Genomic DNA, 16,651 nt, shown 5'->3' on the forward strand with positions numbered 1-16,651 from the left:
AGCCAAGCCAAGGAAATAACTTTTTAAAAGTAGAGAGAAGTGGTCTAATTAAACAAGGAATACCTTTTGCTTGATGTCTTTATGATGCCTTTAGAAGGAAAGTGCTCTAGTAGCCAATTGAAAAGTTACAGTGTATGTAAGCTTTATTTGCATTTATACATATTGTTTCATCTGTTCACAGCCAATAATATTGTGCTGTATTAAAATTACAATCAGTGGATATATTATCAATGAAGCAGGGTTTTTTTTTGTCAGATTCATACTGTGTCTTTTATGAAATCCAATCAGTAATCCTACAGTGAAGTTTCTGTTGATATTTTGGTTGAAACTGCTGGTATGTTGTTATACGAAGTCTTGCTGGACTGTCACTATTGAAATTCAGGCTTGGGATGGGGATGTAATATCAAAATACATTTCCTTTGGAAGCAAATATTTAAAGAGGCCCTTACCATTTCCCCAGCTGGTTATGCAGTACTGGCTGTATAGTTGTGCGTGTAGGTTGCTTCCAGGGAAGTGGTCTGAACTGGGGAGAGGGAGGAAGGGGAATTGCAGTTTTACTGGTCCAATTTGCAGCAACACCCCAGAGAGGCATTGGCCGAAACTGGTCTGAGGGAGTTGGTTTGTAAACTACAGAGACCTACAAAGGAGGTAGCTTGAGGACACCTTACGTTTTCTGCAGGAGCAAAGTCCACGTAATATGGACCTGCCTCCCTATGTTTCCAAGCTGTGAAGAACTTTTCAAAATATTGCATATTAGTTATTGATTTCAGTAGTGCTTTCCCTCCTGCTGGCACCCTTGCTGCCTGCTTCAGATGCTGTTTTCAGTAAACTTCAAGGTAACAAAAATGAGTAATATCTCAGTCCCGTTGTCTGTTCTTTAATGTCAACAGAGTTTGTTTGGGGCACTTCTAACAGTCTTCACTAAAAGCAATGACGGTAAAAATGTCATTATTTTCCTCATGAACCGTGAAACCAAACTAAATTGTAAAAGTATGAGGGAAGATGATGCGGTATTAGAAGCCAAAGCCTACCATGCAATTTTGTTTAGAGAAGTGCTGGAGGCCTTGAAATGTCAAATAGATTCCAGTTGTGTAATTTGAGGATCAAATTGTATTAACATCCATACTTAAAGTAAAATAATACCGTTTGCTGGCTTGATTCCATTCATCTTCAATAAAAGTGAGTTCATAAATGAACATAACCTTTTTAAATCAAGGTTTCAGGTAGATTTCAGAACCTCAACAGTTATGATTGTGAAAGAAAAAAATATCAGTGTTTTTGTACATCTTGGCTAATATACTTTTTAAAACGCAATAACCAAGCAGTTCAGTTACCTTTTGTCCTTTAATATGCTCAGGTCTCCTGAACTTCAGTAATGATCTCTGTGTGTGTCTGTGGGTAGGCCTGCTCTAGTGTGTGCCTACTCTTGCCATGTACTGCATAAAATTTGGACTTTGGATTGCGATTATATGTCTCTGTCAAATAACTTTTGTAAGGCACCTTTTGGAACCTACCCACATGCTGTCTACTAAGTCCTCACTCTCTTGTTGCTTTTATGTTTCTTAAACTCTGCCTAGCTTCCAATTTTTGTCTTTTTATTTTAAAAAGAATGTACTGCTTTTCTCCCTAGAAAATATGGGCAGAGAGTATATGTTGCTGTATGATGTCTTACGTCAAATTAAAGCTGCTAGACTTGTTTATCCCCCCTCAAAGTGCATTCTGTCTTATGAACCATCAGGGCTGGATTGGGAGCCCTGGAGAAGAAAGAGGACATTAGAAGAAGCAGGTGGAGATATGGGAGTTCACATGGGTTTATTAACTGCACTAAAATTTCAGTAATTCTGTATATGGAAAGAAAAAAAATTAGAAACCTATTAAGAACCAGTAGAACTATATTTGTAGTTACTGTTTGGATATAGCACAGTTCTTTGTACTGGAAATTTTTATCTAGGCTTAAATGAGGAAGGCATCATACCAACCAACACGGTAAAGCTCTTAAAGGTATATATGAATATGTATTCTCTAAGAAGTGATGAAAGAAGGCAGTTGGGGAAGGGACTAGTCACTCAGCTTAATTTAAAGGCAACCGCACTTAAAGTATTGTTTAGGAATCTTGGCACATTACATGATCAATTGTTAGTTTATTTAGACATTACAGTCCATGTGGTTCTTTGCCACCTTTTTTTGTTTTAAATGTTTGAAGCAGGTATATTAGGGAGAAATGCCATCTTTGTGATGGTAATAATGCCCGTAAAAACGTCATTTGCAATTTACTTCATCAGAAGCAAAAATCTTGACTCCTTTCAGGGAAAATACCAGTCTTGCCTAGTGTTTGGTTACTTCTTGAATAGAGAAAATAGGCCAAGTTGAGTTTTTAGTTTAACACAGACCTGTAGTTCAGGAATCGGACTGCCAGCCTCACCAACCAAATACTTTTTAGCATTGCCTCTAGAAAGAAAGCAAGCTTCTAGGTAGGCAAGCATTTTAAACATTCTTACATGAAATTTTAAGGTATGGGATACATGTAGGTGATATCTATAAGTGCTGGATTACACTTTTCATTTCACTAAACGCTTCTGATTGTAGCACAGTGTGGGGATGTTAGGTTGTGCCTCCAGTTTAGCCTTTGCAGCTGCTTCTGAGCGTTAATGTATCTCTGGCTCTAAATGTTATTCTCAGCTTTGAATAAAGATTTTACTACTTCTGAGTCCCTCCAGTACTTTTACCAGATATTAGATCAGGTCCCAAGAATCTCAGTGAATCAGCCAAATGCTTTTCTGGTCTTATTCACATCTGGACACCATTCATATCACAGGTGGAAGGGCTGCCTCTAGTTGCCTTTATGAGGCTATTCGCAAACAAATGCAGAAGGCAAGGTGGGCTTTTTCTGGAGGAGTAAAAGCAGTCCAGAAATAAACTGGAAAGCTGTGAGAAATAATGCTTTTATAAATAGAATTTCTTAAAGAGGAACTTTAAAACTGCAAAACCAAGGAGAGATGACCATTTTCGATGGATATGTATCCTGTATATTACAATTTTAGTAGTACATTTTTAGATATTCTGTGTGATTTTAATATCTCTAGAAACAATGTGTATTAAGTTCATTGTGCACCAGTGAAGCAAGTGGATATATGGTAGTGCTATTCAACATTTTTTTTCATCTTTTTTTTTTTTTTTTTAGATCACCTTTTGCTGCTGTCACAGATTACTCAGTAACAAGAAATAACGTCATACAGCTCTGCCTGGAACTAACAACAATAGTACAACAGGTATGAGAACATCGGCTTAGCAATTTATTTTTTCCTAAATTGTAAATGGCCATTACCTTTTTCACACAATTTTGTATTACTCTGTCTGTATCATTGTCTAACAGAAATAAGAGTATGTTAGTACTAGGTAAAGCCTTTATAAAAATTCTGTGTCCTGGTTTTATATTTTGTCTTTAATTTGTAATTAATTGTCTGGTTCAAAAAATCTGTATGTATTGGACTTTGGTCATCTGCTTTTTCATACAGTTCATGTCATTTAGACACCTGTTAAGATGATATATGACCCCGTGAGGCTAGAATATTGTCAATATATTTTTGTACGTCCTACCTTCAGGAAATCCACAGAAGTTGCTGTGCATCACTGTCTAGTTTTCTAGTTGAGGGGAAGAGCCACCTGATCCATTTTCATGTGTCTACTATTAGTGAGAAAGTGGATAGAATATCAAACACTACAGTACTTCCTCAGAATTAGCTCAATATCAGTTCATTTTCTTACAAATTAATCTCTATCCATGACACCGCTAATTTGCTATGGTGTAGGTAAATATTTCTCTATGTATATTTTTTCAGTGTGAATGAGAGCAAATGTTACTATTTAATACCTTTGGAGAACAGCAGTTTTATCTTTCCCAAAACTGATATAATTCCCCAATCAGGAAGCAGTTCAGTACATGAATCCATACTTTGAAGTCAAAAGGAGCATTTATGTGCCTAAATTTAAGCATGCTCTGAAATTGAATTGGGCTGTAGTCAGAAGAATGATAATGAAAAATTCCATTACTAGTCCCAAACACATGTGGTTTGATCTCTACTTAAAACAAATGCATTCCAATGTAGCATTTCAAAATGTCTTTGCTGAGCTTTTCTTTTGTAAGACCACTGAATACACTGAAAATTCTCATTGTGCTTTTTTAAGGCTGTAAATGGAATGTTTCAGTATCACCTTATCAGGTGTTTTTTCTCTCAGAATCCATTTTCTTTTGTATGAGAAGTACTTTATAGTACTTCACTAACTTACAGTAATTTATAATTTGATATATATAATTTTATAATTTGTGAAAGACCTATGGAAGGCAATGTTAGAATTGTTCTTGTAACAATGGCTAACAACACTTTTTTATAAAGTTTAATGGTTTATTTTAAAAAAAAATACAGTCTGTGCATTTTCTTATACCCTTTCCTTATTTTTTAATTTATTTTAAGACATTCATACAATTTAAAAACAGAACTCCAGTATTCACCTTAGTAACTCAGTACCAGTAGGACTGAAAACTGTTTTTTTTGGGTTGTTACATCTATCATTCAGATTTATTAACCAGAAATTATTCTTTAGTCAAGGTGGATGTAAAAAAAGATAAAATTAAGCTGGCTTGCTTGAATTGTTTTGCATGTTTTGAGGCTAATTGTAAGTAAATGTTTCTTCGTAGAATTAAGTGTTGTTTGATCTGTTCCCTTCCCTGCCCCATCCCCCCCCTGCCCAATCAGTGCTAAATGGATAATGAAGAAAAAAATGACAAAATTACAGCTCTCTCTTACACGTATGAAGTCTAAGAAAATCTATTCAGTGTCTGTGCTTTAACCTTTAAATACTTAGAAAAGTTGGAGCAATAATACCTACTCAGAGAGACACTTTGGAATAAAATGCAGAATGGTGCATACTTTGTTTTAATAATTTCATTTTCTACGTGTGTTGCACAATGCCAGAACCCAACCAACAGACCAGGGTGCTGTGGATATTTGCCAGTGGAAGCAGGTCCCTCAGAGTACTGCAAGTTATTATTGTAACCTGCTTTACATTCGCACTAATCATCTGCTTCTACGCAGCTTTTTATTTTGGCTTAGGGATTTTTATTTTTCCCCCTTAGGACTTTAGGATATTGTTTCATAGGCACTTCCTGCAGGTTTTCACTCTTAATACCATCCTCCTTGCTGATGGCTTATTTAATTCGGGACTTGCGTTCTTGTTTCAATTTTATAATCAACTCTTCCCTCGCAGCAGAACACTGGAGGGAAAAAAAAAAAAAGAATTTAAATAACAAACAAATCTATGAGACTATTGTGATTTTTTTGCTACCATTCCCTTGCACTATCTGCCTTTCTCTCCTACATGTATCTGCCTCCCCGTAGGAATCGGAGGCTGTGCTTCATCTGCACTGCAATAAGTAAAAAAGTCCTCTTCTTTCTTGATGGTACAAGATAGGTGTTAAAGGGATATGGGTGTACAGGCTGGGGGTGTGTGTGTGTGTGAGAGAGAGAGATTCTTTTGGATTGTGCTTTTTTTCTCTTTTGGGTCATTCATAAATTTAGGCTTATGTTGGCAGAATTGTTCCAGTCATAAACGCATATGAGGAAGAACATGAGTGACTCCTTGTTTTTATGGCATTCATGAAAGTCTTGCTATTGACTTAGTTGGAATGTTCAGCGTCAGAGGGTGCCAGGAACTGGTTCTTTTAAGTGTGCTTGTTTTATTTTAGAAAGGTAGCAGTAGCTACAATGATAACTTTAAGGAACAGAAGTTTTATTGCTTTCTTAGGCAATCTGTAGGTAACTTTTATTATCATTCTCAATGCTCTTATTTCTCAGGAACCCATTAGTGTTTCACTAAAGAAACTTTCTTCTTTAGAATTAAAAACCTGGAAATCTTGGGAATATCTGAAAAGCCTAATTTTATATTGACTTTTTAAGTTATCAGACGTGTAAAGAAAATTTTACTGCTGAACACTGGAGTTCTTATTAGTGCTGTTTAATTGTGATCATTAGTAGCACTCGTCACATGTTTTTTACTTTCCTTAATCAGCTTTCACAATGATTTGCTGTGTTTATTTAGTTTTAAAACCACTGATGTTTATCTCACAGCTTTAATGTCTTGTGGGATTTACTTAGCAAGATGCTCCGGCAGAAGTATAGCTGTAGGCCTGTAAATACTCCTTTATAAAAGCTCCACTGCAATTACTTCTCTGCCTAAACACCTCTTTGAAGAGAGACTATGAGGTGGAAGCAATTCTATGTAACAGGGGTGGAGATGGAAAACAGTCACGTGGATCTGGCTTGTGCTGTTGTCACAGAAGATACTTCTGACATCTGTCAGCACTGTTCAGATGTAAACTCAGATTTTGGATGACAGAGGGATTTTGAGCTAAAAGCCCTAATATAGAGCACATACAGAAGTGCCCTGTGCATTGCCTTAGCTGAGTGATTTGGAGCTTATTCCCTGTTTAAAAGTGTTTGAGATTCAAACAAAGCAAATGTCCTTATACTCCATGCCCTGCTAGACTTGCTTCCCATGCTAGAGATGTAATCTTTGTTGGGCTTCTAGTCATTGCTATCTTTCAGATAGAAGATATTGGAAGGGATCACAAATTATTTTATGAGTAATGCACTATTTTTGTATGACAATGCGCTTTTTATAATCAAATGGCTATAACTTGTGAAGAATGTTTCAAATATTATGTCTCACTGAGAAACTAAGTGCAGACTTGTTTTCCAGTTTAAAGAATAAAAAAGGAATTTACTTTCTTAGCCCCCCATCCCAACACAGAATCTGAATGCAATAATATAAATTGGTTCTATTAATTTTGTTAGGACAATATCAAATATGTGAACAAAGAGGAATAATTAATGTCCTCAGTACTATTGTTACAAAGTATCTCTCATAATCTTTTCTATCACAATTCCTTGCTTTAAGTCCTAGTTAGTAAGGACTTTAAGGACTCACTAAATATAGCCAAAAAATTTTGAATTTTAGGTCGTACCAAGTAGCTAATTACCTCAGGTATCTTTAGCTAATAAACTGGCTTTAACAGTTTAATGGTAGGAATGTTTGATTGGTTCCTCATTAAAGCTGCTTTGTGCTTCCAGATTGTTGGGGTTTTCAGAGCAAAATGTGTTTGATGGAAACAGCTATGTATTAAATTTCAAAGTTTTTTATTTAAATTTTCAACATTATTCCTTCCACCTCTACTTTGCTATCAAATGCTTGCAGGAAAAACATTGTTAGCCTACTGTGGTAATAATCCTCTCCCTCCCCTTGTTGTTCAATAAAAATACTTCATGGTGAGGAGGCCACATTCTTGGAATTTAAAATATATATAAGCATAGTACACTGTTTATACAACACGCCCCATTTCTGATAGGTGTACAAGTAGAGGGATAAGTGTACAAGTGGATAGTTAAATAGATATGGTGAAAAGTTAAAAAAAGAACAAAAAAGCCCCCCTTGAAAACAATACCCGGCTATTATCTGCCTGTAGCACATGGAATTCAAATGGTATTCCCATGAGAGTGTTATAACTCACTACAAGGAACACTGAGAGAAATTTAGACTCACCTTGTATCCTTCAATTACTGCTCTTATGCAAGATTTTTCTATTGCATAAGGTACAAAGCAGTGCTCGGAAGTAGTGGGGTTTCAGGATATGTATCATCCTGTGCAGCTGTTTTCTTCACATTTAGAAGTCAGTGTATAATGTATGAGGTAAAATAGAATTTAAAGGATTGTTGGAAGTATGAAACTTTTTTGTTTACAAGGAGCTATATCAAAGTAGTTTCAATTTATGCTCTTTAGCAATGTTTTTTCTCTTTTTCATAGGAGAGTAGCTTATTTCTCTATAGCACACTTTTATGGAAAATTTCAGATGTAATTTAATATAATGTGAAAAGTGCCTAAGGTGCTTAACATTTATGTCTCTTACTGATTCTGCTGATTTATTTCTACTATTTTATTATACTCTTCTTCCCCCTTGAAATGGCTTACATGTAGATATATTGTTGTCTTTTGATCTAAGTTTTGAAGTCCTTTTTCAGATGGGATTAGGCACGGAATAGCTCAAAGGTTAAAACATCAATAATAGTCTGTAGGGATATGAACCACTACTAGAAATAATTTGATGCCTCATTAGTTATCATTGAGATATATGCTATAAAGAGGTTTTTTTTTCCCCAAACTTGTGTAGTCTGTGATGTGACATTTCCAAAGTAGCTTATGAAGCCACTGCATGCTTTAATAAAAACCCACCTCTAAAGCCCTGTGAATTTGTTAGCTGTTTTCTTTTCCACTCGCAGAAAAAGTAGTTTCTTTTCCTCATGGATGGAAGAAGACAAAAAAAACAACCAAAAAATGCTGAAAGATTGTTGAGTATATAAGAAGCTTAGTGTTAGTGTTCCTAAACCAAAATGCTTTGGTGTTGGCTTGTTTTTGTGTTTGGTTGGTTTTCTTCTAGATGAATGATTGACAGCCTCTGAACATGGTGGAAAATGAAACACAAAGCGGAATAATTTGTGGAAAAAAGAGTAGTCTTTTTGGTGGGGCACATGCTGGTAAACTAATGAAGCTGTTAAATTTTTTCAAGAAAAGGAACCTGAGTGGTTCAAGGTGATGGTGAAAGAGTCAGGGACTGTTGAGTGAATTCATGCACCCATGGAAGCAGAAAGTAGCAGAAAGTTGGTGGAAATTGAGGTAAAGTGTAGACAGAGGGGGGAAATGGGGTTTAGTATCTCATGTTTCCTTTGAATAAAACCTTTTCTTTGTAGATTGATTGTTGCGGGCACGGTGTCAGTGCATGTTGAGTGGCATCACAGATTCTATTTGAATAGAAACAGAGGATATGCCATCCTTCCTGAGTAAATCTTCATAAATGCTATATTTAATCATTATGTTGGTCATATCAGTAGAAGTGAAGACAGAAACTCTGCATTTCTTTTACTTTGGAAGCTGATTTCCCTTTCCAGAGACAGTACAGTCTCTGTAACCAGGTGCAGCGAAGCAAGATTTCACTTCAGTGTAGTGAATTACAGAAACTATGTGTTGCTAGGTAGCTAATAGAATCCTTGAGCATGAAAAAGTGTGGGGTCAGTCTTTATTTCAGGAATATAATGTGAAGTATGTGTGTGTTTGTTTGCTTAAACCTGTTAAAAACACATCAAGAATTTCAGATGATTCGGTATGAAACATTCAAGTCATAGTTGAGCCTGAAATGCCATCTACCTAAATAACATTACTTTTCCTCAAGTCTGATTAATTTTATTTCCTCTGTTGGCAGAATAACCACCTAAGCACTATATGAAACATAAAATATTTTGCTGTAATTGTGTCGTATAAACCAGAATTCTTTTTCACGACAGTACTAGAAGAAAAGCAGAAGTGAAAAATTAAGACATGATTTACCTCTGAATGGTCTTGGAAGTGACACTGAAAACTTAAGAACTGCACATCATACCACAAACTCTATTTTGTGTGTCAGAAATAAAAGATTTGGGTTTGAATACATGACACTTATTTTTCTGAATTAGAGGTGTGAAAAAAAAGGGGGTTTCGACTTTGTTTTTTCTCCTTTGCATGGAACATTTTTGCCTCATTTCCAGCCTCTCATCTGCTGATAGTTTCAGTGGATTTTATTTTTACCTGCTGAGAGTGTTGCTGCTTAGAGAAATCACCCTAAGAGCTGAAATTCAATTTAGACCACATAAGCATTTAAATTCTAGCAGGATATATGAGCAAGTATCAATGCAATTTTAGTCAGTGCTAAAATACTTGCTATAGTTTCTTACCTAATGATATACCAGATCATTTTAGAAACGGCATAGCAGGAAGAAGCTTTACTCTCTATATGCAAATTAAGAACTAATATGTGACCAGATCCCAAAGGAAAGTGAGATGATGTCTTTTACAGAAAGGAGGGTAGAAATAATTGGAAATGGAAAATGACTTCAGAAAGATAGAAGAAAAGAGCTTAGTGTACACGTTGCATTTCTCTTAATCCAGTGAGCAATTTTTCCCAGTAGTTGCTTGATCTGTGGGTGATTTATGTAAGTTGTGTTAAATTTTTACATGAAGTATTCTGTTACTATGGTGATAGGTGCCACTCCACGCAGATTGTTTAAATAAAATTAAGGCAATTCTTTGTACTGAGTAAGCTGGGTAATTGCTATTAGTTTGTACACAAGGGTTATGAACTTAAAGAACTGCAGGGTAAATATTCAGAGAAAGGCTCTAGACTTCTAGAAGCATTTGTGTAGGTTGCATAGGAAATGACCTTTTACGTAGCATTTATTTAATAGCTTGCATTAAATTTTTCACAATAGAGATTTTTTTTTTCCTTTTCCCTTAGTATCTTAAATGGCGTGTGCTCACCGTTCTGTTTTCTCCCATCTCTGTCGGTTCTTACGCACGCTTCTGGTGGGGGAGGACAGAGTGGGTTGCTGCAGATACAGACAAGCCCTGGCTTCAGTGTGGAGGGGCAGGCAATAATAAGTGAGTGAGGATGCCGTAGACCCAGTGGCAAGAAACCGCAGGGATTGAATAATTGTAGCATAAGTGAGAAAGAAAGCAAATATTTCTGAACGGCAGTGGGAAGAAAATCGACAGGATTTGTGTGGGAAGTGGAGTTGAAAATGGCACCCAGGTTGTGAGCTTGTGGGACATAAGGTGGTGGAGCTGTTGACAGAGATGGGGAAAGAAGGGGGAAGCAGGGAGGGTTTGGGGAGAAACGTGATTTCAGCTTTCCAGCATCCTGCGTTAGGGCTGGTGGCGAATATCCAGAAGGAGATTCTGAACTGCGAATGTGAACAGAAGGGATGAGAGATCTGTGACTCATCCGCTCAGAGATGATAATTAAAGCAGCATGATTTTAGGAGGCTGCTGAGCAATAGGGAAGAGGTTGCAGAAAAGGGGAGAGTTGAGGATAGAGCTTCCTGGGACTTTGGCAGACAGAAAGAGAGGAAGAGCCATGATAGGAGACTCTTTTGAAGCAGCTCAGTGGGAAGAAAGTCAGGGAAAGCACATATTTTTGGGAGGTTCACTTAGAATTATGGTGTAGAAATATAATATGTTTTTAACTATGGCTGTGTAATTTTAAAAATTCATTTTGTATGGCAGCAACCAAGGATTACCTATGCAAGCCGTGGGTTGCGGCATAGCTTAAGAGAAGCTTTCTATTGCATTTTAGCTGGTGAGACAGGAAACAGGTATTTCCTCTTCCCTCTGTCTGTTCCAAACATTTGTAACTGTCAGTGTCCCCAGGGCCCACACCTTTTGTATCCGAAGTCCTGCTAGACCTCTCAAAATCTAAGATGTGTTAAAGCACTGCAGTAAACCTCTGCCTGTGTCATGTTCTTAACTCTTTGCCTGTTGCCAGAGGAGAGCATTACTGGCTTGCCAGCTTCTGTAGCTTTGGGGGTATTTAAGAGTTTTTTGTTTCTTGTTTTAGTGAAGGGGGGTTGGAGGGGAGGGAGTTGAACAGAGCTGTATATCTGCCAATTTGTATTTTATTATTCCATTAATTACCAAAACACCTGTAAAGCACAGTCTGAACAGTTCTGTGCTATCGTTCAGTTATCTCATCGTCATGCTTTACAGAACACAGCATTTTGCCATAACCTATGTTATATCAATCAAGTTTATTATTTCAAAGCTGTCATTGTTTAATCCTGCCATCAGTTGTACTGGTTATATTTTTCATGTATTTTCTAAGCAGTGAAAGGCTAAATTAACTCAACCTGCCTTACCCTTGTACCTGTTTGGAAATTATATACTACTGTCTTAGTCCAAGAAAAGAAATGAAGGCTAATAATAAATGAAGGTATTCTATGAAAGCTATAGAACTTCTGCCTTCTTCATGTCTTGGCAAAGCTTTAGACTTTGTTGTCATTGTTGTTGATAACTTTTGTGAGAACTTTCAGTGATGACTTCAGGAAACCCCAGTCTCGTGGATTTCTTGCCATAGCTGAATAGGGCAGAATTCAAACCAAATGAGCCTTTTTAAAGCCAATGGCATAAATTCCCTGGAGCTGGTTACACTGGTTACACAAGGGTGGGCTCCTTGAAGCTAGAACAACTTATTTTTGATGGTGCAGTGCTGAGGCTGAAGTAACTGGGAGTTATAATCTGAGCATTCTCAAGTTAAATTATTTTTTATTGTTGCTAAGTAGCAAGGCCGACAGACCATCCACTTGGCATATACTGCTATTAAAGGATTCAGTTACAGTTTTAATCAATTTGAGAAGTAAAGGGATTTAAAGGATGGCTTGGCTTAATTCCAACCAATGGCTACATTGCTTAAGACAAGATTTTATGTGAAAGGTTTGGCAATGCATGAGAGTCTGAACCCTCTTTTAGCAATCATGTAATTCATTATTTTTGTTACAAATAGAGAACTGGAGTTACATAATTTAGAACATTTTGCGTGACTTCAAAATAATGGTGACAGCAATTCTATCAGACATCTGTTTTTAAGCAGTACATAAAACCTAGCTGTGGTCCTCTTAAAACTAGACATGGAAGATATGTGGGATTGCTCATGAAAGATGCATTTCCCAAGCAATTTCACTACCACTTTTAAAATTGTTTTCCTAACCTTGCCTACATTTTATCAGCAAAATACTGGTAAAAACAGTGCAATATACACAACCACACACATGTAAATTCAGTTGAACTGCAGAGGAAAACAAATGAAAAACAGTGAAGATGCTCCACCAGAAGCAACTTGAAAGCTGCCTGGAGAACAAATGCACTCATGGCAAGCTTTTGTTCTTCACAAGTTGCTCCAGTTGACTCCACCTCTGTAGCACCCCACAACCTGCTTTTGAGCAATGCTACTATTGTATGAATTCACAATGGACATCTTTTGGCTAACATATTACTTGAGAATCAGGACATTTGTTTTTTGTTCTTGCAAGTCATGTAACTTGCTTCTGTATCAGCTCTGCTTAGGAAATTTCCTTGCCTTGGAGGAAAAAATAAATTAGGATGACTAAATATATATGACCAACTAAGGCATTCTGCTGAGCAAGAAAATGCAGTGAAAGAAGTCCATGCTCTTGAGCACTCTGATCTAAGGATTACTAGAAATGCTGAAATGTTGCTGAAAGAACTAATAAACCTATTTCTGTAATCTCCCTTTTTGTATCCTTTAACTATTTTTATGTATATATTTTATTTTCTGAGCTAGCATAACTTTATTCTGAATAAATAAATGGTAATGGGCTTGAGTAATGGGCTTGATGGGAACTTAAGACTACCAAGAAGAGTGCAGTGCAGCAGCTGCCTAGAATATGTAATAAACCCAGGAATAATAATAGTAGTATTAGTAATAATAGTGGTATGTTTCAAGATTATAGCCTGCAAGTAATCTGAGAGGAGAAGTGTTTGACAGGTAATTGCAACAGGTAATTTGACAGGTTGCCAACTCGGACTTGTAAACCAGATCATATGTATGCAAAAAAAGAAGTGTTTTCTGCTGAATATTATCCCATAATTATAGTACTGGAGAACTTTATGAACATTTTTTCCCTGTGGGATATATGAGCAGTAGGATGGTCTTCTAGATCTCAGTGCATCACATTTTGAGTTGATTTAATCAGCTTGGGTGCAAAGGAAAGGACTAAAGAACAAGAAAAGTGCTGGTGCAATTGGTTGACCCCATTCCCCACTTCTGTGACATACTAAGAAAAATGTTTTAAAAAAAGGCAATAATACTGAGGGGAGAAAAAACCAAAATGGAACAATAAAGCATCATAAATATAGCTTTTGAAAAACAAAATCCACAAATATTTGTGTTTTATATATGTTGTTTCATATGTAAATTGTTCTAGCAAGTTCTGGGGCAGGGTGGGGTGAGGCGTGTATATTTTGCAGCATTGTCACCAGTTTGTGCTGTCTAATTCAATGGGTTTAATGTAAGTGTCTTTAGTAACTATTATTTTTAGCATTACAATAGGATCTTTGCAGATAAAACTTATAATTTTTGTAGAAATAATGCAAAGTTGTGGTTATGAAGGTCAGAAGTTCTGGAAGAAATATAAGTGGTGCCTCTCAGTTGTGGTGTAGCATAGGTCTTGCTAGTCTTAAAAATAGGTTTTAAAATTATACCAGGATTGAAAGTGCAGAAGAACCCTCTTCCTCATTGTTGTGGTTTGTCCTTGTTCTTCTTATCTTCCTTACTGCATTTTTTTTTCTCTTTCGTCTAGTTTTGGATCTCATGTTTTCCTTTTTTTTAGGATCTTAGCCTAACTCCATCTGCATCCACAAAGGTCATTTTGCCATTTTTGATGCATGAGGCATAGCTGGAAAAACTGACCATGAAAATCTGGTATTAGTAATTAAGTTTTTCTATCATATTCCCCTTTCATTGCTCTTTCTTTGCAGATGATAATGTCCCATTTTCCATTCTGAAACTGCTAATGGCCAATATTTGACTACATCTTCAGGAAGGATAATCCCGCCTGGATGCAGTCCTGAGTAACATGCTCTGACAAGCTCTGGGTGGTCCTGCTTTAGCAGGGGAGCTGGACTAGATGATCTCTATGGTCCCTTCCACCTCTAAAAATTCAGTGAAATTCAGTGCTTTTGTTGCTTTATTAGGCACCTGGGTTATTAATCTTTTAGAAAAGAATATGCATTTAGAATATAATCTTATGCTGTTTCAGCTGAAGTTTTGTTTGGTTGATTAGATTGAGATCATATGGCCTAGCTTTAGTTATAGTTTGTCAGTAAATATATGTGTGCAGTTCAGGGAATAAACAGGTAAAATGTCACCTCCTCCTTGCTATATCTTTGTATTTCAGTTCAGGGGTAATCACAGTACTGTTTCACTAAGTGAGTAGCAATTTGTTAGCTTGTGTAGGAGTAAAGCTTGGTTGCAGATTTTATGTGTGTTCCTGCTTTTCTGAAGTAGAAAAAAGTTGATGTTAAACTTGGATATGATCTGATTCTTACCTTAATTGCAATGTTTTGATACTGTTGTTAAACAGATATTTGAGAAGATCAAGAGTAAGATATGGGCTTGTAGTCTAGGTGTGGAAGGAAGAGATGTTCTCCAGCTGTGGGTGGGATGCTATTAAGAGTACAAATTTATTTCTAATTGCATAGTTAGTGACTCTTTTTATAGTTCTTAAATGTTCTAAGCTCTTCTAGTTGAAATGAAATGGGTATGAAAAAGCAATAATTGTAAATGGTAAAGGCCCCAGTAATAAGCATTCAGCTTATCGTTCTACCTAAGGGGTGTTTGAAGAGGGTGGGCACAGTTATCCTCAGCACTTGCTTAAAGATAAAGCACAAAGCAGTGAGTGACTTAAAAAAACTAAGGGGAAAGAAACTGTTCAAGAAACTGTTCACTGTGAAAGAAAGTGACAGGTAGGTTTTGCTCTTGGGATCATTCAGAAGCAGCCTCAGCCTTCATCTCTAGGGATGGCTGCAGGAAGTTAAAATGAGCTGGCTGTGATGCGGGGATCAGCTTGGTGACCTTTTCTAGATTTCTTTGAATCATAGACTTCAGGGCTGCTCTGGGCTATGCTGGCACGCATCTTTGCATTCCTGCGCATTTCCCTGAGTTTGTGCTTGAATTATGGTTATTTGGATGTCATTCATGTATGGAAAAAGGTTATTTTGAAATTGCTTTCTTACCTAAGCATTGCATTTGCTATCCTCCAGTTTTTCTGTCTTTTATGGTTTCCTGGACTGTTAATTGTTCTCTGAATATAAAAATGTAGCATCAACAATCAGCTATCCACTATGTGATGAACTTGTTAAGCGATTTGTCTTCCCAGACCCTGGATTTGTAGGTAATTGTGTGTTGAAGAGAGAATTTAAGGGTGATGCCACCAGCACCTCTACATAGATTGGATGCCTGAGAAGTTTCCCACTTGCTTTACTGTCTTTTGTAGATTCAGAAATATTTTATTTTTTTATATATATGCTCTTGGTTTGTCAGAAATAAGCATATTTCTTAGTTTCCTTCATGATTGTGTGGAAGAGTTTCATTTCAAGGATGTAGCAGCATTTCTTTCTTATTGACTGGTTTCTTGGTTGTAATAAACGTCTATGGCATTTAATAAGCCAGCGTCCTTCTTCCCTTACTAGTGAGACTTTTCAAACAGTATCCTCTTTAAGTTGAATGTTTGAACTTAGAGTAAAATCTTCCAATTACCAGTGAAATAATTATGTCTTCTTAGAAGCACTTTTTTTTAATATATCTGTTGCAAACCATTCCTACTATTTTTGCAAAATGATTCATAAGAAACCATGCAGAACATAAATGTATCCAGATTGAAAATGTTACATGCCCTCCCACGTATAACAATGAAATGTGTGTTTTGCTACTAAGATTGCAAATACTTCATTGATGTCTGCATATAATTAAACGTGTTAGATTTTCTTTCCGGCTGTACTTACAGGCGAATGTTTCCTGAATGCCAACAGCTGTTACTAGGAGAATACTCCTGGTCAACCTGCTGCTTCTGCATAGGTTGCTTTATATAAAGCTTAAGAACACATTGGCTTTTCTTGCCTGAGTAACACTAGAAGTGTTTCATGGATTAGAAGTTCATTTTTTAAAACAGCTGCATATAACAAAGTTGTTTTTCTAACAGGATAAACTGATTTTAAAATG

General features: G+C 36.5%; 1 protein-coding gene across 1 annotated transcript in view; it reads left to right on the forward strand.

The window, feature by feature from the left end:
• CNKSR2 (connector enhancer of kinase suppressor of Ras 2) overlaps window positions 1–16,651 on the forward strand; it is a 183,876-nt gene that overhangs the window by 21,355 nt on the left and 145,870 nt on the right. Inside the window, exon 4 of the mRNA XM_014960185.1 lies at window positions 3,182–3,269. Within this exon, the coding sequence (XP_014815671.1) occupies window positions 3,182–3,269 (88 nt within the window). The remainder of the gene's footprint in view (window positions 1–3,181; window positions 3,270–16,651) is intronic.

This window comes from Calidris pugnax, unplaced genomic scaffold (assembly GCF_001431845.1).
Source record: "Calidris pugnax isolate Ruff unplaced genomic scaffold, ASM143184v1 scaffold188, whole genome shotgun sequence".
Taxonomy (NCBI): Eukaryota; Metazoa; Chordata; class Aves; order Charadriiformes; family Scolopacidae; genus Calidris; species Calidris pugnax.